Raw genomic sequence first — 26058 nt, forward strand, 5'->3', positions numbered from 1 at the left:
TGTGTGTGTGTGTGTACCTTCTGCCCAGGCTTGTGATGATCATCATCACCCATTGTCCTTCAAGACAGATGGATGCCAACCGTTATGTAATATTCTGTGTGTAAAATTGAGATGCATTCTCTTTTGAGTTCAACTTTATAGCTAAGAAGGGAGAAGTGTTGTATATTTAATATTTGAGTAATCTTGTATATATATTGTTTGATTCAGCATTCTTGTTTGTTTAAATAATTAACTACCAGTTATATGTAAAAATATGTGAATTGTATACATCATCATGCTACCACATGATATGTGTGTACCTCACTTAGACCCACGTTTGCGAACTCCTGTGTCTTCCTTTGAATTAGTTCAAAGTTTTGAAGTTAAATAACCTAACCATAACCAGCTCTATGAACTTGTGATCTTCCCCTTGACAACCCAAGTTGTTCAGGGTGACTGCATCGAGGGAAGTCTGCCTTGCACTGCTGCTGCCAAACCTCGTGCAAGTTTAGACTGAGATCCCATCAGCTGCCAGCCCTGGCTGTGCACAGTCTCTCAGATCACCATTGTCTCCTTCCAGTGGTCCAGCCCAACACTGCCCTGGTTGCCGGAGGTCCATGATTGACACTGCGAATCATTCGCAATGGCTCCAATGCTTTAGGCACCTTCATCCCTCTGGCAAATAAACAAGCTTCAGGTGCGACCATCCCTGCAAATCCCTTTGTCACGGAATGTTCCATGTCAGGACAGGCCTACTTTCCTGCCTATAGATTTTAGGTAGTTCGCAATAGTTTCACCGACTAAGCCAGCCACTTGCAATCCTGAAACAATGTAGCTACACACGATCTTCTCTTGACCCATGGTGCATAAGAGAATGCTCGTCCTTTCTCCTGTGAGGTTGATCTTGTTCTTCAGACCCATGAGCAGAACTTTGCTGTACTTCCTTGATCTAGGAGAACACAAGTAACCACTGTCCTGTTACCCTCCTTAGACTTCACTTGTACTGGAACTACGGGAAGTTCGATACTAGGGACTGCTCACTGCTGTGTCTGATTCTTTCACAGCTTGTTTTGATTCCGCACCCTTTTTGTTAGAGTGAAGGTGAAGTGTGCTGGGATGCTTGCTACTGTACACCTTGCATGAAAGGTGCTTTCTGCAACCCTTCCCCTTGCTGACGTGTCCTGTCCACTAACAGTCAAAGCAGACACCATTTTCCTTTAGGAGGGCAACCTTCCTAATGGGGCAACATACATCAAAGTTGCTGGTGAACGCAGCAGGCCAAGCAGCATCTATAGGAAGAGGCGCAGTCGACGTTTCAGGCCGAGACCCTTCCTAATGGGGGTTGGGGTGAGGAGCACCAGAGGGAGGCGATTGGTGGGCAAAGAGGTAACCACCATCAATGTTGCCTGCAACCGCAATTCTTCCATTTGACGCACATCTGCTCTTACCCCATCCTCCTGCCACTCTACCAGGGATTGGGTTCCTCTTGTCCTCACCTACCCACCCCACCAGCCTCTGCGTCCAGCACATAATTCTCTGAAACTTCCACCACCTCCAACTGGATCCCACCACCAAACACGCCTTCCCCTCTCCCTGACTTGCTGCTTTCTGCAGGGATCGCTCCGTATGTGACTCTCTGGTCCATTCGTCCCTCCCCACTGATCTCCCTCCTGGCACTTATCCTTGCAAGCGGAACAAGCGCTACACCTGCCCCGACACGTCCTCCCTCGCTACCATCCAGGGCCCCAAACGGTACTTCCAGGTGAGGCGACACTTCACCTGCGAGTCTGTTGGAGTCCTATATTGTGATCGGTGCTCCCAGTGCAGCCTCCTGTATATCGATGAAACCCTACATAGATTGGTAGACCGATTCGCCAAGCATCTACACTCCATCCACCAGAATAAGCAGGATATCCCAGAGGCCACCCATTTTAACTCCACTTCCCATTCCCATTCCGAGATGTCCATCCATGGCCTCCTGCACTGTTGGGATAAGGCCACACTTAGGTTGGAGGAACAACAGCTTATATTCCGTCTGGGTAGCGTCTGACCTGAAGGCATGAACATCGATTTCTCAAACTCACAGTAATGTTCCCTCTCCCCCACCATTTCCCATCTCCTTTTTCCACTCTCATCTTATCTCCTTGCTGACCATCACCTCCCTCTGGTGCCTCCCCTTTTTTCTTTCTTCCGTCTCTTTCACCAATCAACTTCCTAACTCTTTGCTTCATCCCTCCCTCTCTAAGTTTCACCTATCGCCTGGTGTTTCTCTCACCCCTCTCCCCACCTTTCAAATCTGCTCCTCAGCTTTTTTCCCACCAGTCCTGCTGAAGGGTTTCGGCCCAAAACGTCGACTGTACTTATATCCATAGATGCCGCCTGGCCTGCTGAGTTCCTCCAGCATCTTGTGTGTGCTTCTCACTATGAACCCTTTTCTCCAGCTGAGGGCACAAATCCAGTGTCCGTTCAGCTTTGCTGAAGAGACCATTTCCAGGTTCAGTTTTAGTTTTACTTCTCACAGTGGCCACAGTAGTGGCAAAGCTTCTTCCTTTAGTTTTAGTATGAAGTCCTGATTTAGCTTTTTTCACAGCTGTGCTTACTGTATATTCCCAAACACCAGGCCCCAAAATCCTTGGCTTTGCCTGCTGCTGGCGACCGAGATTGAGGTCGAATCGTTCGGATAGAGATGGTGCTCGGTACTCGGTGTTGGGGGCTGATCGGAGCTCGACATTTTCGGACGACTCAGAGTCGGACTGTGGTCGGGCATGGCAGGGAGAGTTTTCCTCCTTCTCCCGTCTGCGTGAGATGTGGGACTTTCAAGAGACTTTGAACTTTTTACTGTGCCATGGACTGTTCTTCATCAAGTTATGGTATTGTTGCACTGTTGTAACTATATGTTATAATTATGTGGTTTTGTTAGTTTTTTCAGTCTTGGTCTGTCCTGTGTTTTGTGATGTCACACTGGAGGAAATATTGTATCATTTCTTAATGCATGCATTACTAAATGACAATAAAAGAGGACTGCGTGTCTTCATAATCTATAGCAATCTTTACTTGCCTTTCAATATAATAAACACTGTCGGTGAAGCTAGAGTTACACTTGTGTCTTTTTCGGAGTTCACAGACCACAATTCTTCATTTATCCCGAGGCATATAGAGCAATTTCTTTTTGACAATCGACATACGTATTGGCGGGCATCACATGTACTGCTCTTCTACCATGGCATTGCAACAGCCTCTGAGAAAACAACTGTAGTGTTGAAGAGCTTCTGCACCTTCAGATTTGATAGATTCCTTTTGCATATAGGTGGATGCAATTTTCTGTTCATTACCAAAATGTTCCTGTGGGAGTACCGCTGGGAGTTTGATGGGAAGGTCCTTATCAAGTGTTGTTAATTACCAATTTGGTGGTGAATGTAGAAGGAGAAGGTAAGTGGATAGAACCCAGCTACTGCAAGTGAGCTACAGTGGTATTTGATAAGTGCTAGTAACCTCTTGGTTACAGTACCTGTGCTGCTGGGCTACAGCGAGAAAATGACCAACCAGCCAGAAGACTTCAAGCAGGTCAGCAACAAATGGGACATTATGAAGTTTATTCTAATATTATTTTTGTTGTTATATTTTTTACCAATTTTTCCTACTCTTAATATGCCAGTTGAGATGACTCATGATAGAAACTTGTATTATTGACAATCACAAATATTGCATTTCAACAAAGCACCTGTCATGTAATAAGAAATTGTCTAAGTTCATAGAATAATATGTTCTTTATGTGCAGAAATGGAGCCTACACCTCTCTTCCATGTAATTCTTTAGGATCTTGTTATTTAGGGTATGTTTTTCCTGCCATGAGAAATACACACACCTTACCTTTACCAGCTGAGTCTAGAAGTAAGTGAGACATTTCAGAAGGAGATCATGTTGCATCAATTTTTATTCCCTTGTTTTGGTGTTGCAAGGAGTATAAGAATGATTAAAATGGTGCTGCAGCCATAGAAAGAGTAAGCTATGACAATGTTGATGCCTTTGGAAAAGTAACCACAGAAACGGTCACCATGCATAAGACGGTTCTTCAAAACTGCATGGCATTAGATTTTTTCTTAGCAGTTATGGGGTGAAGGTATGCATTTATAGGAAAGAAGTCTTGTACTTTCAAACCTGGCGAGTCTGAAGACATAACTAATTTGGCTGATCATATTTGTAAAGAAGCAGCTAAATCAATCTGATAGATGGGATATCTTTAGCTGAATTAATTCCAGTCCCAGAAGCTGGGCTAACTCAATATTACAAGTCATATTATTTATACTAAGATGCCTTATTATAATTTTACTTGCTTAAAGGCAATCACTAACAGTTCAAACTTGCTACCTACTAATCCACCTAACTATGACATAATATTATTTTTGAATATTTTGAAGAATATGCAGTATTCTTGTTTTATTATTTTACAACATTGAATCACAGTGGATTTAATTTGGCTTTTTTTTTACATTGATCAACAGAAAAAGACTTTCATGTCAAAGTGAGTACAGATCTCTGCAAAGTGATATAAATTAATTACAAATAGAAAACAGGACACACATTGATGCAGAAGTATTATTCACTCCCTTTAATATGACACACCAAATCATCACTGATGAAGCAAATCTTGGTTTTAGAAGTCACATAATTAGTTAAATGGGATCTGTTTTTGAGACTTATGTGCAGTCAAAATGCTTCAACTGATTGTGGTAAAAATACACCTGTATCTGAAAGTTTCAACTGCTGGTGAGTCAGTATCCTGGCAAAAACTGCACCATGAAGACAAAAGAACTCCAAGCCATGAAAAGGTTATTGAAAAGCACAAGTCAGGAGATGGAAACAAGAACATTTCCAAGTCACTGAATATCCTTTGCAGTACAGTTAAGTCACCTATCAAGAAATGGAAACAATATGGCACAGCTGTAAATCTGCCCAGAGCAGGCTGTCCTCAAAAACTGAGTGACTGTGCCAGAAGGGGACTAATGAGAGGCCACCGTGAGACATATATCAACTCTGGAGGAGTTACAAGCTTCAGTGGCTGAGATGGGAGAGACGGCGCATACAACAACTGCTGCCCAGGTGCTTTACCAGTCAACACACATAAAATGCGAGCAGAACTCAGCAGGCCAGGCTGCATCTATGGAAAAGATGGGTGAGTGGCAAAGAGAAAGCCACTGTTGAAAAAACTCACATGAGATCTCGGCAGGAGTTTGCAAGAAGACATGTGGGAAACTCTGAAATCAGCTGGAAGAAGGTTCTATGGTCTGATGAAACCAAAATTGAGCTTCTTGGCCATCAGACTAAGTGCTATGTTTGGTGCAAGCCAAACACCGCACATTATTAAAAGTACACCATCCTGACTGTGAAGCATGGTGGTGGCTATATCCTGTTGTGGGAATCCTACATTGTAGCAGGCTTGTGGAGGTAGAGGGTAAAATGAATGCAGCAAAATAGAGGGAAATCCTGGAGGAAGATCTGATGCAGTCTGCAAGAGAACTGTGACTTGGGAGCAGATTTGTTTTCCAGCAAGACAATAACCCCAAGCATAAAGCCAAAGCTACACAGGAATGCCTTAAAAACAATAAAGTTAATGTCCTGGAGTAGCCAAGTCAGATCTCAATCCAATTGAGAATTTGTGGCTGGACTTGAAAAGGGCTGTTCACTCACAATCCCCATGCGATCTGACAGAACATGAGCAATTTTAAAAGAAGAATGGGAAAAGTTGCAGTGCTCAGATATGGAGACCTATCTGCACAGACTCAAGGCCTTAACTGCTGTCGAAGGTGCATCCACCAAATACTGACTTGAAGAGGGTGAAAACTTATATATTATTTGGAGTTCTATATTTGTAATTAATTTAGATCACTTTGTAGAGATTTGTTTTCACTTTGACACGAAAGAGTTGATCAGTGTAAAAAAAAGCCAAATTGAATCCATTGTAATTCAATATTGTAAAACAATAAAACATGGAATCTTCCAAAGAGGGGTGAATACCTTTTATAGGCACTGTATACCCTTTGATATTTAATAACCTAATTAGTTTTTTGATTATTTAATACATAACATATACAACATATTTTTCTGCCTCTCATTTGTCAAATGTAATGATACTAAATGTGTGATTTGGAATCAAAGGGTAGAGTTGTCGGCTCCGACTGTTTAATTCTACAATTAGTCGATTTCATTGTCCCAATGGCTAAACATTTTAATTCTGATTCCCATTCCCCTTCTGACATATCAGTCCATGGCCTCCTCTTGGGCCACGATGAAGCTACCTTCAGGGAGGAGGACCAATCTTTAATATTCCATATGGATAGCCTCCAACCTGATGTTATGTGTATCAATTTTTTCTTGTCGTAAAAAAAATTCCCTCCCCCTCCCCCTCCCCTCTTAGTTCATTCCCAACTCTGGCCACTTACCTCTTCTCACCTGCCCCCTCCCCCTCAACTTGCTCTGAATCTGTCTCCTGTGTTCAGCCCTCCTCGCCTATCAGATTTCTTCCTCTCCAGCCCTTTATTTTCCTTACCACCCAGCTTCACCCATCAGCTTCCTGCTATCCTCCTTCCCCTCTCCCCCCCCCACCACCTTTATATACTGACGCCTTCCCCCTGTCTTCCCAGTCCTGAAATATCAACTGTTCATTCATTTCTATAGATGCTGCCTGGCCTGCTGAGTTCCTCCAGCAATTTGTATGTGTTGCTTTGGATAGCTAGCATCTGCAGAAATTCTCATGTTTAATTGTCATTTTCTTTGAAGTTTAACAAGTAATTCTCTACTTGTATTTTAAGTAGCCTTTATATGCATAACAGATTAATATGCCTCTAGTGGCTATACAAAATATAATTCTTGAACTTCTTTGTACTCCATTAAACGAATACGTGTTTTCTCATTGGTTAATTTTTACTGCAGTATTGACTAAGTACTATCTAAATGATATCTGTGGATTTGAATGGAATTTTCCTTATATTTGGGTATAAAAGTAGCTGTTTTATGCTAGGCACTATCATTAGATCTTCTCTCCTCAAGTAGTAAGACACCCTCTCTCTGTTCTGTTCCCGTTTGTTCTCTCAACTCCTAGTAAAATGATTGTGAAACAACAAATATTATGCCTCAATCCTGACTTTTAAAAGAACCATGGATTTGAAGATCAGAATCTAACAGGACTAACAGATTAACTGGTGTACAGCGTTAACATAAAATGATTGATGAGGCTATCAACTATTTCCAGAAAATATTTTGTCGTTTTCAATTCTTTGCAAAATATAAGCATACACTTAGTGGCCATTTTATTAGGTACCTTCTGTACCTAATAAAGTGGCCAGTGAATGTATGTTGGTTGTTTTGTACTGATGTCCAGAACTTCAAGTTCTAACAGGTTGTGCATTCAGAGATGCTCTTCTGTTGTAATGCGAGGTTACTATTACTGTTGTCTTCCTGACAGCTCGAACCATTGTGGCTATTCCCCACTGACCTCTCACATTAGCAAGGCGGTTTCACCCACAGAACTGCTACTCGCTAGTTTTTATTTCACACCATTCTCTGTAATCTCCAGCATCTGCAGAATCTCTGTTGTTCATGAAAACAACCCTACCCTCTTTAGTTAATCCACCATCCTAAAGAATTGTTTTGATAAAATCCTTGTCTCTTTTTATAAAATCAAGGTCCTGCAGGCATTTTAACCAGTTTATTAACTTGTCCTGTCACTTCAACAAACCTTGAACAGGTCACCATGGGTTCCTGTACTCGTTAAACACAACTGTGCTCTTTTTTCATTCTTCTTACCAAAATATATCGCTTTTTGTTTCCCTGCACTTAATATCATATGCCAGCAATTCCACCATCATATTTGAAATTTATTACTATCGAGTCATAGAGACATTCAACACATTCAGTCCACAAACAAGAGAAAATCTGCAGATGCTGGAAATCCGAGCAACACACACAAAATGCTGGAGGAACTCAGCAGGCCAGGCAGCATCTATGGAAAAATGCTCAGTCTACGTTTCAGGCCAAAACCCTTCGGCAACACTGGAGAAAAAAAGCTGAAGAGTAAATTTGAAAGGTGGGGGCAGGGGAGAGAGAAATGCCAGGCGATAGGTGAAACTTGGAGGGCAAGGGATGAAGCAAAGAGTTAGGAAGTTGATTGGTGAAAGAGACAGAAGGCCATGGAAGAAAGAAAAAAATGTCTGGGGGGTGGGGGAGAGGAGCACCAAAGGGAGGTGATGGGCGGGCAAGGAGATAACATGAGAGAGGGACAAGGGGATGGGAAATGGTGGTGGAGTGGGGAGGGGGGAACATTACTGGAAGTTTGAGAAATCGATATTCATACCATCAAGTTGGAGGCTACCCAAACGGAATATAAGGTGTTGTTCCTCTAACCTAGGTGTGGCCTTAGCCCTACAGTGAAGGAGGCCATAGATGGACATATTGGAATGGGAATGGGAAGTGGAATTAAAATGGGTGGCTACTGGGAGATCCCACTTGTTCTGGCGGGTGGAGGGTAGATGTTCGATGAAGTGGTCTCCTAACTTACATCAGGTCTCACCGATATGCAAGAGGATACACCGGGAGCACCGAACACGGTAAATGACCCCAACAGACTCACAGGTGAAGTGTCGCCTCACCTGGAAGGTCTGTTTAGGGGCCCGGATGGTAGTGAGGGAGGAGGTGTAGGGGTAGGTGTAGCACTTGTTCTGCTTGCAAGGCTAAGTGTCAGGAGGGTTGTTAGTGGGGAGGGACGAATAGACAAGGGAGCGTGTAGGGAGCCATGCCTGCAGAAAGCAGAAAGTGGAGGGTGAGGGAAATATGTTTTTGGTGGTGGGATCAAGTTGGAGGTAGCGGATATTTTGGAGTATTATGTGCTGGATGCAGAGGTTGGTGGAGTGGTAGGTAAGGACAAGAGGAGCCCTATCCCTGGTAGCGTGGCGGGAGGGTGGAGTAAGAGCAGATGTGTGTGAAATGGAAGAGATGCAGTTGAGGGCAGTATTGATGGTGGAGTAGGGGAAGCCCCTTTCTTTGAAAAAGGAGGACATCTCCTTCATTCTAGAAAGAAAAGACATCCACTGGGATGGCCCCCTACGTGCTCCCTTGTCCATTCGTCCCTCCCCACTGACCTCCCTCCTGGCACTTATCCTTGCAAGCGGAACAAGTGCTACACCTGCTCTACACCTCCTCCCTTACTACCATTCAGGGTCCCAAACAGTCCTTCCGGGTGAGGCAACACTTCACCTGTGAGTCTATTGGGGTCATCTACTGTGTTCGGTGCTCCTGGTGTGGCCTCCTGTATGTTGGTGAGACCCGACTTAGATTAGGAGACCACTTTGCCGAGCATCTACGCTCCATCAGCCGGAACAAGCGGGATCTCCCAGTGGCCACCCATTTTAATTCCACTTCCCATTCTCGTTCCGATATGTTCATCCATGTCCTCCTCCACTGTCATGATAAGGCCACACTTAGGTTGGAGGAACAACACCTTATATTCTGTTTGGGTAGCTTCCAACCTGAAGGCATGAACATCGATTTCTCAAACTTCCAGTAATGCCTCCCTCCCCTCCTTCACCATTTCCCACCCCCTTTTACTTCTATCACGTTATCTCCTTACCTGCCTAACACCTCCCTCTGGTGCTCCTCCCTCCACCTTTTTTTCTTTCTTCCATGGCCTTCTGCCTCTTTCACCAATCAACTTCCTAGCTCTTCGCTTCATCCATCCCCCTCCAAGTTTCACCTGTCGCCTGGTGTTTCTCTCTCCCATTCCCCCACCTTTGAAATCTATTCCTCAGCACTTTTTCTCCAGTCCTGCTGAAGGGTTTTGTGCTTTTTTGCATAGGTGCTGCCTGGCCTGCTAAGTTCCTCCAGCATTTTGTAACTCATTCGGTCCATCATGTCTGGTCCAGCATTCCAACAAGACTAATTTATTATCCACCTCTCAACCCCATTCTTCTGACCAATCAAGAACTTATCAACATCAACTTTAAATAAACCCAATGACTTGGATTCCACAGCTGTCTGTGGCAATGAATTCCCAGTGTCACCACCCTCTGGTTAAAGATATTCCTCCTCATCTCTTTTCTAAATGGGTGCCCTCTATTCTGAGCTCTTGTGCTCTGGCCCTAGACTCCCCCACTATGGAAAACATCCCCTCCGCACCTTCTCTATCTAGGCCTTTCAACATTCTATAGGTTTCCAATGAGATCCCCCCCCCCCATTCTTCTAAACATCAGCAAGTACACTACCAGATCCATCAAAAGCTCCTCATACATTATTCCTTTCATTTCCTCAATTATTCTTGTGAACTTCCTCTGAACCCTCTTGAATGCCAGCACATCTTTTCTTAGACAAGGGGCCCAAAAGAGCTCATGTTACTCCAAGTGGATCAGACTAATGCCTTATAAAGTCTCACCCCATTCCATCCTTGCTTTTATATTCTAGTCCTTCTGGAATGAATACTAGCATTGCATTTGTCTTCCTTAGCGAATCCAATCAGGAAATCTGAGGTGTGGGGAGAGTGTCTCTCAACTAATTACCTCCAAACACAGCCCGAACCTTTCCTTGGGATAGTCTGTCTCACCCATCAATCTGTTCCAACCCTCAGCTGAAGTCATCTTCATTTAGAGGAGCCCAAAAAACAGGAGTTGGCCTCTCAATCCAATCACGGGATTGCTGCCTGTGACACACACCAGTGAGGGAGAAGAATAGGATGGTTGGCAGATGAATGTGTGGCTGAGGAATTGGTGCAGGGGCATGGTTTCCGATTTCTGGATCATTGGGATCTCTTCTGGGGAAGTTATGACCTGTACAAAAAGAATGGGTTACACCTGAACCTGACAGGGACCAATACCCTTACGGGCAAGTTTACTAGAGCTGTTAGAGAGGGTTTAAACTAATTTGGGGAGGGTGGGGCGTGGGAAGTGGTGTGCTAGGGCTGAGGATGGGACAGTTGATATACAAGTAGATGAAGTGTGTGGTTACATTGTGAGGAAGGACAGGCAGATGATTGGATAAAATAACAGTCATTGGAATGATTTGCTGTAACACAGGGCAAAATTGAAATGGGTGATGAATACAGGACTGAAGGTGATATGTATTAATGCACACAGTTTACGAAATAAATTACAAATGGTAAATAATCTTGCAGTGCAGTTAGAGATTGGCAGTTATGACACTGTAGGCATCACTGAGTCGCTGCTGAGGGAAGATTATAGCTGGGAGCCTAACATCCAAGGATGCATTGTATTGAAAGGACAGGCAGGTAGGCAGAGGGGATAGAGTGGCTCTGTTAGAAAAAAAACAAAATCAAATCCTTAGCTGGGCATAGGATCGGAAGACGTAGAACCTTTGTGGGTAGAGTTAAGATGCAAGGATAAAAGGACCCTGATGGGAGCTATATACAGGTTTCCAAACAGTAGCCAGGATGTGGGGTACAAATTACAACAGGAGATAGAAAAAGCTTGAAAAAAGATCAATGGTATGAGAATCTAGCATCAAACTAATTTTCCCAATTTATCTGCACACTAAGGTGCTAGATCCCAAGAAGGATAACTTGTGGAGTGCCTATGAGATGGCTTTTAAGAGCAGCTTGTGGTTTACCACTAGGGGGTGGGTTATTTTGGATTAGGTGTTGTGTAATGAATCAGATTTGATAAGTGAGCTCAAAGTAAAGGAGGCAGTGACCATAATATAATAGAATTCACCCTGCAGTTTGAAAGGGAGAAGATGAAGTCAGGTGCATCAGTATCACAGTGGAGTAAAGGGAATTACAGAGGCATGAAGAGTATTCGGTCAAAGTCGATTGGAAGGGAATGGCAGAACAGAAATAGCTGGAGTTTCTGGGAGCAATACGGAAGGTTCAGGGTAGATACATCCCAAAGAAGAGGAAGTATTCTAAAGGCACGATGAGGCAACTGTGGCTGACAAGAGAAGTCATACAGCATAAAAGCAAAAGAAGGGACATATGATATAGCAAAAATTAGTGGGAAATTAGAGGATTGTGAACTTTTTAAAAACCAACAGAAGGGCTGTGGACGAAGAACCTGATGGGACTAAACATTTTAATTCCCATTCTCATTCCTGTTCCAACTTGTTGGTTTATGGCCTCCTCTTGTGCCAAGGTGAGGCCACCCTCAGGATGGAGAAGCAACACCTTAAATTCTGTCTGGGTAGTGTCCAACCTGATGGCATGAATATTGATTTCTCCTTCCGGTAACCAAATTTCATTTCCCTCTTCCACTACTCCCCACTCTGACCTCTTACTTCTTCTCAGCTTCCTATTACTTCCCACTGGGCCCCCTCCCTCCTTCCCCTTTTCCAATGATCCACTTTCCTCTCCTATCCGATTCTATCTTCTTCAGCCCTTGACCTTTCCCACCCACTTGACCTCACCTATCACCATCCAGCTAGCCTCTTTCCCCTCCCTCCACCTTTTTATTCTGTCATCTTCCACACTCCTTCTCAGTCCTGAAGAAGGGTCTTGGCCTGAAACATGGACTGTCTTTTCCTTTTCCACTGATGCTGCCTAACCTGCTGAGTTCCTCCAGCATTTTGTGTGTGTTTTTTAAACAAATGTATATTGTTTTAATCAGATCTGTCTTTGCTTATGGCTCAGCCTTATAGCCTCTCGATAAAGCTCAAACTCAAGCACTGATATTATGTAGTGCTATTAAATCATCCCCAGATTTGGCATTACTGGTAGAGATAGGTGAAGTACCTTTACTCCTGCACAGTTACAGTTAGCAATTGTTTATTGTGTTAATGTAAGAGCACGTAAAGTTGGTCATCCAATATCAGCAACATTTTATTCTGACAGGCGCATGTAAGCTTTGTACTCTCAAAGTTTCACTTTTCAAGGTCTCCAGCTTAGCAAGTTGGGAACATTGTATATGTAAGATCCTCAGTTTGGGAAATGAATGGGCAAAAATTTTGGGTTGTTTAATGTGGCTTATGGTCCCTCTTTGTGGCACTCCTATATAGTTTTTACCCCTTGCCCATGGTTGATTTAAGCCTTCATGAAAAGATCAATATGAAGATTGACTGTATATCAATGGCACAATATGTGCAATATATACAAGGCAGATATTATGGAATCTTGCATATCCACACAGCTGTTTTGGTTTATGTCCCACAATTTCAGGTGACTATTAAGACAAGATTATCAGACAAAGTGAACATAGAACATAGAATAGTACAGCACAGTACAGGCCCTTCGGCCCACAATGTTGTGCCGACCCTTAAACCCTGCCTCCCATATAACCCCCCATCTTAAATTCCTCCATATACCTGTCTAGTAGTCTCTTAAATTTCACTAGTGTATCTGCCTCTACCAGTGACTCAGGCAGTGCATTCCATGCACCAACCACTCTCTGAGTAAAAAACCTTCCTCTAATATCCCCCTTGAACTTCCTACCCCTTACCTTAAAACCATGTCCTCTTGTAATGAGCAGTGGTGCCCTGGGGAAGAGGTGCTGGCTGTCCACTCTATCTATTCCTCTTAATATCTTGTATACCTCTATCATGTCTCAGATGTTGAAGAAACTGCAGCACATACCGTCTATATGCAATTCCAATGAGGTGTAAAAAGAAATTTCTAATTGCTAAATTGAGATCTTTGTGGCAGACAGAATTTAACATCCGAAGTTTATTAGGCCATCATAATGAATATAAGTACGTATTCGACTTTTTTGATATTATGTGAGATTCTTTTTTGAGGGGGCGGAATTTAGTCTATGTACTTCGTGTCTCTGCTCCACACTCCAACTCAGTAGGTGGCGGTAATGCACCTGATTTTGGTCTGCTAACCGCCATTAAACATTACAAGAAGAAGCTGAAGAAGAAGGTAGGAGCGGGGCACTGGGCGGGGGTTTCAGCGGCATCGGCGTCCGCACTGCGACAGAGGGACAATAGCCGCGAGTTCCGGACACACCGTGGCCCCGCATGCCGGGACAGTGCCGGTACTTTCCCTTTGCACCTGAACTGGACGGCGAGAACTAATATCCTAGCGGGAAGGTTTGCTAGTGCTGCCCGGGGGTGGTGGTTTAAATTCGGGTTCCAGGGGGATGGGAACCTGAGTGCCAGAACAGATAGTGGAGACAGATGCTGTTAAGACCTCAGACAAAGTCAGGAATCAAAGAGCTGTGCGACTATTGTTTTGAGCTGCGTATATTTCAATACAATGAGTATTGTAGGAAAGACAGGGCATGGATCAACGCCTGGAATTGTGATTTTGTAGTCATTAGTGAGACTTGGATGCAGGAGAGGCAGGACTGGCAGCTCAATATTCTGGGGTTCCGTTGTTTTAGACGCGACACATCGGGAGGGATTAAAGGAGGACGGGTGGCGTTACACGTTAGGGAAAAATGTCAAGGCAGTGCTCAGTCAAGGCAGACTGGAGAACTCGTCTAGTAAGCATTTATGGGTAGAACTGAGGAATTTAAAAATGTATGACTGCGTTCACGGGAATACATTATAGACGACCTAACAGTCCGCGGGATTGAAAGGAACAAATTTGTGGAGATCCAGACTGTTGCAAGAAACATAAGGTTGTGATAGTAGATGATTTTAACTTCCCGCATATTGACTGGGAACAGGAGTAGATGGGATAGAGTTTATCAAAAGTGTTCAGGAAAATGTCCTTAATCAGTACGTAGCAGTCCCAACAAGAAAGCGTGCGATACTTGATCTCCTATTAGAGAATGAGGCAGGCAGGTGACAGGAGTTTGTATCTAGTGATCATTAAGTTTTAAAGTAAATATGCAAAATGATAGGTCTAGTCCGAGGGCTGAGATTCTAAATTGGAAAAAAAAGGGCCAAATTTGATGGTATCAGGAAGGATCTGGCAGGTTTGGATTGGGACAGGTTGTTTTCTGGCAAAGGTGTACTTGGTAAGTAGGAGGCCTTCAAAAGTGAAATTTTGAGAGTACAAAGCTTATATGTGCCTGTCAGAATAAAAGCTAAAGATGATAGATTTAGGGAACCTTGGTTTTCAAGAGATATTGAGGCTGTGGCTCAGAAAACAAAGGACGTGCATAGGCTGGTAGGAACAAAGGAGGTTCTTCTGGAGTACAAGAAATGCAGGAAAACACTTAAGAAATAAATCAGGAGCTAAAAGAAGGCATGAGGTTGCTATAGCAGACAAGGAGTAGGAGATTCCTAAGGGATTCTACAGATATATTAAGAGCAAAACGATTGCGAGGGGCAAAATTGGTCCACCGGAAGGTTAGAATGGCAATTGATTGTGGAGCAAAATGAAATGGGAGAGATCTTAAATTGGATTTTTTGCATTTCTATTTATTCAGGAGATAGACACAGAGACTATAGAAGTGAGGCAAAGCAACAGTGAAGTCCTGGACTCTATACAGATTGCAGAGGAGGAGGTGTTTGCTGTCTTGAGGCAAATTAGGGCGGATAAATCTGTAGGTGTTCCCTTGGACCCTTTGTGAGGCAAGCCCAGAAATAGCAGGGGTCCTAGCAGTGGTATTTAAGCATCCTTAGCCACGAGGATTGGAGGATAGCTAATGTTGTTCCGCTGTGTAAGAAAGGGTCTAAAAATAAACCAGGAAATTATAGGCCGGTGAGCCTGACGTCAGTAGCGAGAAAGTTATTGGAAGGTATTCTGAGGAATCAGGTATGTGAGTATGTGGATAGACATGGACAGATTGGGGAAGGTCAACCTGACTTTGTCTGTAGTAGGTCATGTCTAACCAATCTTATAGAGTTTTCTGAGGAAGTTACCAGGAAACTTGATGAAGACAAAGCAGTGGATGTTGACTTTAACAAGCATTTGACAAGCTCCCGCATGATCAAGAAGGCTCAGTCAGTTGTCATTCAGGATGAGGTAGTAAATTGGATTAGACATTGGCTTTGTGGGAGAGGCCAGAGAGTGGTGGGAGAGGGTTGCCTCTGACTGGAGTCCTGTGACTAGTGGAGTGCCGCAGGGACTGGTGCCAGGTCCATTATTATATAGATCATTGATGTGAATGACAAACAATAATGTGGTTAACCGTATCAGCAAATTTATGGATGGCTCAAAGATTGGGGGTGTAGTGGACAGCGAGGAGGCCTGTCATGGCTTGCTGAGGAATCTGCATCAGCTGGAAAAATGGGCTGATAAATGGCAGATGGAATTTAGTGCAGACAAGTGTGAAGTGTTGTACTTTGGTAGGACTGACCAGGGTAGGTCTTACACAGTGAACAGCTGGGCACTGAAGAGTGCAGAAGAACAAGGGATCTGGGAATACAGGTCTATAATTCATTGCAAGTGGCAGCAGAGGTAGACAGCGTCATGGGGGAAGCTTTAGGCAGATTTGCCTTCATAAATCTAAATGGGTGGTACACAAGGAGGTACACAATACCTGAGAGGGGATCTTATTGAAACATACAAGATTATTAAGGGATTGGACACGCTGGAGGCAGGAAGCATGTTCCCGCTGATGGGTGAGTCCAGAACCAGAGGCCACAGTTTAAGAATTAGGGGTAGGCCATTTAGAACGGAGTTGAGGAAAAACTTTTTCACCCAGAGAGTGGTGGATGTATGGAATGCTCTGCCCCAGAAGGCTGTGGAAGCCAAGTCTCTGGATGCTTTGACGAAAGAGATGGATAGAGCTCTTAAAGATAGCGGAATCAAAGGTTACGGGGATAAGGCAGGAACTGGATACTGATAGTGGATGATCAGCCATGATCACAGTGAATGGCGGTGCTAGCTCGGAGGGCCGAATAGCCTACTCCTGCACCTATTGTCTATTGAGGTGGAATTTATGTTGAGGTTGTATGAGACATTGGTGAGGCCTAATTTGGAGTATTGTGTGCACTTCTGGTCACCAACCCATGGAAAAGATGTAAATAAGGTTGAAAGTGCACAGTGGAATTCCACAAGGATGTTGCCAGGATTGGAAGACCTGAGTTATAAGGAAAAATTGAATAGATTAGGACTTTATTCCTGGGAATTTAGAAGATTGAGAGGAGATTTGATAGAGGTACACAACATTATGAGGGGTAGATAGAGTAAAAGTAAGCAGGCTTTTTCTACTGAGGTTGGATGGGAGTACAACTAGACGTCATGGTTTAAGGGTGAAAGGTGAAAAGTTTAAGGGGAACATGAGGGAAAACTGATTCACTCTGACGGTGAGAGTGGGGAATGAGCTGCCAGCCCAAGTGGTGCATGTGAGCTGGAATTGAATAGGTACGTGAGTGGGAGGGGTCTGGAGGGTAATGGTCGCGGTGCAGGTCAATGGTTCAGCATGGACTAGATAGGCTGAAGCTCCTGTTTCTGTACTGTGCTTTTCTATGACTCTGTGGCTTTCTCTCAGCACGAAGATCCATGCTCGGGCTCCAGGGAGTTATCTGCTCGTGAGCAGAAGTGCTGGTGCCATTTCTGCTGACCGTGCACATCGCTAGGGCCGTGGCTGAAAGGTGGATTCCTTGTTTGGAGGGGGGGTGGTTTCAGCGATAGGTGACACTTCCAGTGTTCCCCCCGCCCTGCCAGTCGGTAGGGTGTGTTTGGAGTCGCAGGTGGAGGGAATGGGGGCAGATGAATTTCTCAGATGCTGCTAGGCTCCAAATATCGAAAGCCAAGGATTAGGAACTCAGAACAAATATATAGTCTTAAATTAATCTTGGTTGACCAGTCTACCTTCAGGTTACTGAAAATGAAATTTCATAGGGATTGCTCGCTCTGTGATTCCTTTGTCCATTCATCCCTTTTTACTAATCTTCTTCCAGTACTTGTAAGCGGCCTAAGTGCTCCTCCCGCCCATTCACCTCCTCCCTCACCTCCATTCAGTCCTTCCAGCTGAGGCAACATTTCACCTGCGAATCTGCTGGGGTCGTCTATCGTGTCCGGTGCTCCCGATGCGATCTCCTCTACGCTGGTGAGACCCGTCGTAAATCTGGGGAGTACTTCATCGAGGACTTCCACTCCATCCACCAAAATGAGAATCTTCCGGTGGCCAAACATTTCAGTTCCCATTCCCGTTTCCATTCCGACAGGTTGGTCCATAGTGTCCTTTTCCAAGATGAAGTCACCCTTAGGATGGAGGAGCAACACCTGTATTCCATCTGAGTAGCCTCCTACTTAATGGGAAAAGAAAATCCTTTCCCCCTGCCCTCTGCTTCTTTTCCCCAGTCTGGCCTCTTACCACATCTACCTGCCTATCACCTCCTCCTCTCTCCTATCAGATTCTCTCCCCTCCAGCCCTTTACCTTTCCCACCCACCTGGCTTTACCTGTCACCTGTTCAGTGGTCCCCAACCACCGGGCTGCGAGGAAACGTTATGAAACGATATGAGTCAGCTGCACCTTTCCTCATTCCTGTCACGCCCACTGTTGAACTCGAACACACCCCCACCCGTCGGCCAGTCCGCAAGAATATCGTCAATATGAAACCAGTCTGTGGTGTGCAAAAGGTTGGGGACCCCTGTTCTAGTTAATCATCCTTCCCCTCTCCCCATGTTCATATCCTAAAGCAGGGCCATGGCCCAAAACCTTGACTGTTCATTAATTTCCATACATTCTGCCTGACCTGCTGAGTTCCTCTACCATTTCGTGTGAGTTGCTTTGAGTTTCCCGTATATGCACACTTTCTCGTGTTTATGAAAACGTCGTTTAGTGCTGCACGAGAAAGAGGAACAAAATCCTTCCATCAGCTTTAGTTCTTGAGAAGATCACCATTGTTCTCCCCTCCTGTTGTTCTGGGCCTCCCTAGCCGTGACAGCATGCCTTATACCATTCTCACTGGGTAGATAATGATATCAAACACCTTTGTCCTGGGTAACAAGTGACTTGTAGCTTTCACATCACAAAGGCGTCACACTCCAATGAGAAAGATGACTGCTCCACCCCTTTCACTTTCATTGGCATTGCCATTGATGAGTTTATCGCTGTCAATCATCGGGGGGTGGGGGTGGTGGGACGGGACAGAGTAACTAGAAAACCTCCAGGAGCGGCCATGTGATATGTGTTCTTTGTGGTGCTGTGGGACCTGATCAGAACTTGAGCCAAGTCACAACTGGTAGAAATGGCCCATTCTGAAAGAGACAGGAAAACAGTCAGAGAATTTGATGGCCAGTCGAGACGCCTGATCCGTGCCCAGTTAGAAGTTGATTTGTTCCTCCAACCTCGCTGTAACGGTGTTATGTCAGAGTTCACCGTAGAGGCTAAAATGATCTCACCTGAAATGCTGTCCTTCACCCATTGATGTCTTTTGTAAATCTTTCTACAGGTTAGGAACCACAATGAATTTTGAATGGGAATTTCAAATACAGCATCTCTGTTCAGATATTTAAGGAGTGACCAGATATTTCCTTTGTAATGCCAATATATCTGTTGTTGATCCTTGAAGATGAAGAAGTGTCTCATCGCAACTGAAAAAGAGCCTTGTGTCTGAACTGAAGCTTTCTGTTCTAACTCAGTGCAATCCCACTGGAACCGGGGTGCTGAAACACACCAGCATTTTCGAGATCAGTTCTTCAACTACACAGGCATTCACTGTGCCTGACTTCTGAATTGCCAGAGAACTGACCGCAGGGGGATAATCATTCTCCTTTTCTCAGTGTGGGAAGGGATTCACTCACTCAGCTGACCTGCAGGCCCACCGGTGAGTTCACAGTGGGGAGCGGCCATTCACCTGCTGTGTGTGTGGGAGCGATCATCCAGCCTGAAGATACATCAGGAGGATCACACTGGTGAGAGGTCGTTCACCTCCTCAGATTGTGTGAAGAGACTCAGTCACCCAGCCCACTGAAGACGCACCAGTGAGTTCACAAAGGAGAGAGGCCATTCAATTGCTCTGTGTGTGGGAAGATATTCACTCGGTCATGCAATCTGCTGACACACGAGCAAGCTCAGACTCAGGAGAGGCTGTACAACTGCTCTGAATGTGGGAAGGGATTCACTCAGTCAACCTGCCTATAGACACACCAGTCAGTTCACACTGGGGAGAGGCTGTTCATCTGCTTGGTCTGTGGGAAGGGATTCATTTGGTCATCTGATCTATTGGCCTACAGGTCAGTTCACACTGGGGAGATGCCGTTTACCTGTTCCGTTCACCTGTTCAGTTCCACCTCCTTAGACTGTGGGAAGGGATTCACTCAGTCATCTCAACTGTTGGCACACCAGTCAGTTTACACGGGAGAGAGGCTATTCACCTACTCAGACTGTGGGAAGGGATTCACTTCATCATCTGACCTACTAGCACACCAGTCAGTTCACGCTGAGGAGAGTCTGTTCATCTGTTCAGATTGTGGGAAGGGATTTCCTCGGGCATTTCAACTGAAACTACATCAGCAAGTTCACACCAGAGAGAGAACTTTCACTGACTCTGACTGTGGGAAGGGATTCACTCAGCCGTCCAACCTACTTGCACACCAGCAAGTTCAAACAGGAGAGAGGCAGTTCAACTGTTCTTTAAGTGGGAAGGAGTTCACTCAGTCATCTCACCTACAGACACACCAGTCAGTTCACACTGGAGAAAGGCCATTCACCTGCTTAGACTGTGGGAGGGGATTCACTCAGTCCCAACTGAAAGTACATCAGCGAGTTCACGCCGGAGAGAGGTCCTTCACCTGCTCAGACAGTGGAAAGGGATTCACTCAATCATCCCGCCTACTGTTACACCAGTCACTTCATACTGCACAGTTCAGCTACTCAGACTGTGCGAAGGGATTCACTCTGTCATCTCAACTGAAGGTGCATCAGCGAGTTCACACTGCACCGAGGCCGTTCACCTGCTCAGACTGTGGCAAGGGATTTACTCTATCATCTCAACTGAAGGCACACCAGCGAGTTCACACTGCAGAGAGGCCGTTCACCTGCTCAGACTGTGGGAAGGGATTCACTCAGTCATCCAGCCTACAGATACACCAGTCAGTTCACACTGGAGTGAAACCGTTCACCTGCTCAGACTGCGGGAAGGGATTCACTCAGTCATCTGACCTACTGGCACACCAGCGAGTTCACACTGGGGAGAGGCCGTTCATCTGCTCGGACTGTGGGAGGCGATTCACGCACTCATCCAACCTACAGAGACATCAGTCTATTCACACTGGGGAGAAACCGTTCACCTGCTCGGTCTGTGGGAAAGGATTCACTCAGTCGTCTGACCTACTGGCGCACCAGCGAGTTCACACAGGGGAGAAACCATTCACCTGCTCAAACTGTGGAAAAGGATTCACTCAGTCATCTCAGCTGAAGGTACATCAGCGAGTTCACACTGGAGTGAGGCCGTTCATTTGCTCAGACTGTGGGAAGGGATTCACTCGGTCGTTTCAGCTGAACGTGCACCAGCGAGTCCACACTGGTGAGAGGCCGTTCATCTGCTCTGAATGCGGGAAAGGATTCACTCAGTCGTCCAACCTTGTGACGCACTACCGAGTCCACACGAGATAAAAAGTTTAACTATCCTGCCTGCTGGATACTTAACCATCACAGCTGCTGAATCCAGAGGCAAGTTTAAAAGTGACCATTGGTGTTGAACTCTGCAATTATTGCTGCTGCTCATCACACCCAGTTCTGCACCCTGGACACTGGGCATGGGAGGTCTCTTCTGCCGGTGTTTATCTTTAATAAGACTGCAGTTTAGTATTCGGCATGGAATAAACAAACTCCTTGCATCACTTTTGGTTCTTTAGCAAATCACCTTTGTTGAGCATCATCTGGTTCTGGATCCTTCTGCCAAGTGAGAACATTGTTCATACTATCCTGTCTGTGTGTATAGTGATAATGAGTACCACTGCCCTGGGTAACAAGTGGTCTGTAAATTTCACACCACAAATGTCCCACACATTAACAATTTGCAAAGAGAAATTCTAATCACCTGCCCTTGACATTCATTGACTTTGCCATTGACCATCACCTCAAGGTCACAGTGATCAGAAGGTCGGCAGGAGCAGCTGTGTGAGTACCGTGAGCTCCAAGTAGGGCAGTGGGGCATGCCCAGAGCTGTGGGAGCTGTAACAATGGACAGAGGCACGTGGAGCCAGATCACAGGTGGACAACGGGCATGATTATCCCATTCTGCTGAGGACAGGTAGGCAGCCAGGGAAATTGGTGCTCAGTCCAGACGCCTGAAGTCTGATGAGACAGAGGATGAGGATTTGTTAACTTCCATGGAGCCTCACTGTTACTGTGTGATGTCAGAGCTCGCATTGGAGACCAAAACTATCTCGTCTGAGATAGCCCTTCACCCATTGATGTATTTTGTAAAATGTTACAGGGTGGGAAAACAAAGGATTTGTGAGTGGCAATCTCAAACACAACAACTCATCAGTTCTGTGAATCTCAGTTCACCAGCACTTGAATACCATCAATCTTTGAATGTCGCATTGGCGATGCTAGGTAGCATCCAGGTAGATACCACACCAATTGTAGCAAGTAGAACCCAGACATGTGTTCAGAGTAGGGGTGAGGTTTGAATGAACCAACCTGGAGGTAAACCTTGTAAATTGTCTTCAAGTTATTAAAGGAGTGAATGAATATTTCCTTTGTAACACCAGTGTATCAGTTGCCAATCCACAGGAAAGAAGGCATGTCTCATTCCAGCTTGAAATGTGCATCTGCTTTATGTCTGAAATGAACTTTCCTATTTTAACTTCTCATTGAAACCCACTGGAACCAGGACTCTGAGAACGCTCCAGCATATCTTCACTAGAGATTAGACACTCTACTGCTTGAAATGTGGGAGGGAGTCACTACGTCATCTGACCCGGTGAGACATCTTGAGAGTTCACAGCAGAGAAAAATCATTCATCTGCTCTAAGTGTGGGAAGGGATTCAGTTGTTCACCTGCTCTGTGTATGGGAAGAGTTGTAATCAGACAAGTGTGATTGTTGGTGTCAGATTCTGCAGTTATTGCTGCTGTTCACCACACCTGGTACCGAACCCTGGTCATTGGGCACAGGAGGTGTTTGTTCTAATGACAGTAGTTTTAATTGGACTAGAGTTAAATATTGTGGATCTGTTATAAATAAATCAGTTCTATCTTAAATCTTGTGTCTCATGTCCCTACTGACTGCAGTACACTCAATGTGCAATAGAAACCATTTTGCCCCTCCGCCCCCTGCTGGTGTTCTTGCTCCTTCTCCTCCCATCATCCAGTCGCGAAGTTCTTTGTCTCTGTTCACTCGCTTCTCCCTGAACTCCACCCCTGCTGCTCTCCTCAGGCTGCCCCTGTAGTGACAGGTTCCCAGTGGTCACCACTCTGGACGAGGAGGTGACATCAGCGATCAACTGGTCCCTAACAATTGGCACTCGTTCTTCCTTCAAACTTTATCTCCTTGTGCGCAGGGGCAACAGTCCAGCCCCTGTCACTGAACTGCTCTGAAATTTCTGCGCAGAATTGTCAATTTTACATGGATATTGGCCAACTGAAATCTTGTGCAGCTTCTAATGCCTTGCTTGCATACATAGAATACTTACCGTGATACATTCTTACAGGTGGTAATAACCAAGAAAGCTGCACACAATTCACACTTACAAACTGCTGGAGGAACAGCAAGTCGGGCAGCATCTATGGAGGGGAATAAAATGTTGATGTTTCAGACTGAGACCCTTCATCACCTGCTCTCCTCCTCCCATCTCAACCCCTTCTCCCTATTTTGGGGTCACTCCTCCCCCCCCCAACCTCTGGGTCAAACCTTTCACCAGTCCCCAGTACTTGGCTTGCTCACACACCCCCTTGCCCCCTCCCTGGGTCACTCACTTTTCTATCCCCTGTGCCTCTGGGATAACCCCCAGTATCGCTGCCCCCTCCCTCCCCCCCCATCTCTGGACTGTATCCTTTCTCCTGGATGTATCTGTCACCCCTTCCCCCGATGTATCTGTCACCATTTTATGCCCTCTCTCCTTCACTAGGTCACTCCCTTCCCCCTAACTCCTGTCTATTGGTGGATTCAGTCCCCCACTTGGTCTGGGTCCCCACCTTCCCCTCTGTCTCTAGGTCACCCACTTTTCCAACCTGACAACTTCCATCACTGGGTCACAACTACCCCCTTCCTTCTAAATCCCCACTTACTATTGTCTCTGGGTCACTGCTTCCCACCTCCCCTCCTGTCTCCAGATCTCCCATTTCCTCTCCCCCCATCTATTGGTCTCCCACTTCCCTCATCTCCCCACACCCTGTCTCTGGATCTCCGTTCTCCCTCACCTCTGGGTTCCACCTCCCCTTGTCTCTATGTCACTCCTACCACCCCTCACTACGACCCTCTTGCCCCCTCCCTCCCTCTGTCACTGTGTCAGTCTGTCTCACTGCCCCAATTTTCTGGGGTGCACACCCTCTCCTCCCTCCTCTAGCCCCATCCTGTTTCTGAACACCTTCATCTATCTGGTCTCTAGGGCAGCTCCCCGCTGTGTCTGGAACATCCCCCTCCCCTCTTACCACATGCCCCATGTCCACCCTCTCATCTCCGTGATGCCCACTTCTTCCCACCCTCAGGCACTCCTTGTACAACCTCCTCATCTCTGGGGCAACCTTTCCCCGTCCACAAAGGGATATCCCCTTTCTCCTCCTCTCACCCCTGAAACCATCTCTGGATACTCTACCCCTCCCATCTCCGGGATGACCCCTATCCACATCTCAGGAAAGGACCCCTCTTGGGATGACCACTCTGCCATTTCTGGGATGCCCAGTACACCCCGTCTCTGGTATGTCATTGTCAGTCCCTTCTTGCGTCTCTGGAATAACCCTCCAAATCCCCTTCTCCCGAATTCCCCCTTCCCCACTCCCAGACCTGATTCAGGGATGCCCCCTTTCCTCTTGCTGAACATGTGTCTGTGGCATCCCATTCCTCTCCTCCTTGCTCTGTGGGTTACCCATTCCATTCCCCGATTCCTATCACACCTCCTTCCACCCCTTGTCTCTGGAAGCCCACTTTTCCATTCTATCCCCCCACAGAGTCTCTGGGATGCCCTCATCCCCCAATCTTCACCCCCCCCCATTCCCCAACCCTCAGCTCTGAGATGCAACTTTACTCTGCTCCCCTCTTTCTGGGACACTCCCAGCCTTCCCCTCTCCCCATCTCCCCCATCGCCCATCTCTGGGATGACCACTTTCCTATGTATCTGGCATGCCACCCTTCTCTGAGACACACCCCCCCATCCCTAAGATGGCCCCCTACAGCATCAGCAACCTCCCATCTTTGTGAAGCTCCCTTCACCCTTTTTTCCTTTCTTGCTATCTGCATCCACTGTTTCTGTGATGTGTCCACCCCTCGTATCTGGTGTCTGGGATGAACATTCATGCTCTCCTCTTCTCTAGAACACTGCCTCCCTACTGCCCTCCCCCCATCTGGGACTCCTGAATCCCAATGCCCCCTCCCCCCGGCCTCCTCTCCCACCTCATCCCTGAAAGACCCCTTCCCCCTGCCTCCCTTCTCCAGGGTGACATCATGAGCACAGGACCTTCACATCCCACCCGAACCCTGTTCCTAGGGCGTCCTTTTCTCCATCCTGCCTGTCTTTTAGACAGTCTCCCAAGTCTCTGGGTCTCTCTGCCCACCCTCCCCCCTTCCAACACTGTGTTGCCCCCTTTCTGGCTGTTCTCCAACCCCACCTCCCGTTCTTTACGACACACACTTTCCCCCTCAATACTCCTTCTATCACTCCTTCATCCCATCTTTGGGATACCCCTCTCCTCCTCCTGTCTCTGTGTCCCTTTTACAACACTACCCCCCCCCACCACCATCTGCGCCCCTCTTCCCCGTCTCTGGGTCATTTCCTTTTCCAGTTTACTGCACCCCCCCATCCCCATTCCCTGTGACGTACCTTTCCCCCATTGCTCTTCCCCCTCAATTCTCCTACAGTCACCCCCTTCTTCCCATCTCTGGTCTGCCTCTGCCCCCTTCTTGTCAGTGATTTGCCCCTACACCCCTCTCCTTCACCCCTTTCCCCTTCTCTCTTGGTGGCTCCCTTCCCTCAAACCCTTCTGCCCCTGGGATGCCCACTCCCCCTCTTCCCCATCTCTAGGGCACCCATTTTGCGCCCAACTCCCATCTTTGGAAAGCCCTCCTCCCTGGTGTCCTCTACCATGTCTCATCATGTCACCCTCATACCCTCGCCCCTGTCTCTGAGGCACTCACT

General features: G+C 46.1%; 2 protein-coding genes across 3 annotated transcripts in view; both read left to right on the top strand.

Moving 5' to 3' along the window:
* Positions 1-2935, top strand: part of LOC134339354 (zinc finger protein 229-like) — a 32055-nt gene extending 29120 nt beyond the window's left edge. Inside the window, exon 2 of the transcript XR_010016381.1 lies at positions 2600-2935. The gene's annotated coding sequence lies outside the window, so the exon portion shown is untranslated. The remainder of the gene's footprint in view (positions 1-2599) is intronic.
* Positions 2936-13795: 10860 nt separating this feature from the next.
* Positions 13796-22929, top strand: LOC134339505 (zinc finger protein 229-like). Of its 2 annotated transcripts, none has more exons than XM_063036089.1 (2): positions 13796-13828; positions 19208-22929. In XM_063036089.1, exon 2 carries the CDS (start codon positions 20011-20013, stop codon positions 21370-21372), a length of 1362 nt encoding a protein of 453 aa, XP_062892159.1. In that variant the 5' UTR covers positions 13796-13828; positions 19208-20010; the 3' UTR covers positions 21373-22929. The 2 variants fall into 2 exon arrangements, with proteins under 2 accessions (XP_062892159.1, XP_062892158.1); XM_063036088.1 differs by having other exon boundaries at positions 13822-13943.
* The last annotated feature ends 3129 nt before the right edge of the window (positions 22930-26058 follow it).

This window comes from Mobula hypostoma, chromosome 29 (genome assembly GCF_963921235.1).
Source record: "Mobula hypostoma chromosome 29, sMobHyp1.1, whole genome shotgun sequence".
In the NCBI taxonomy this organism is placed as follows: domain Eukaryota; kingdom Metazoa; phylum Chordata; class Chondrichthyes; order Myliobatiformes; family Myliobatidae; genus Mobula; species Mobula hypostoma.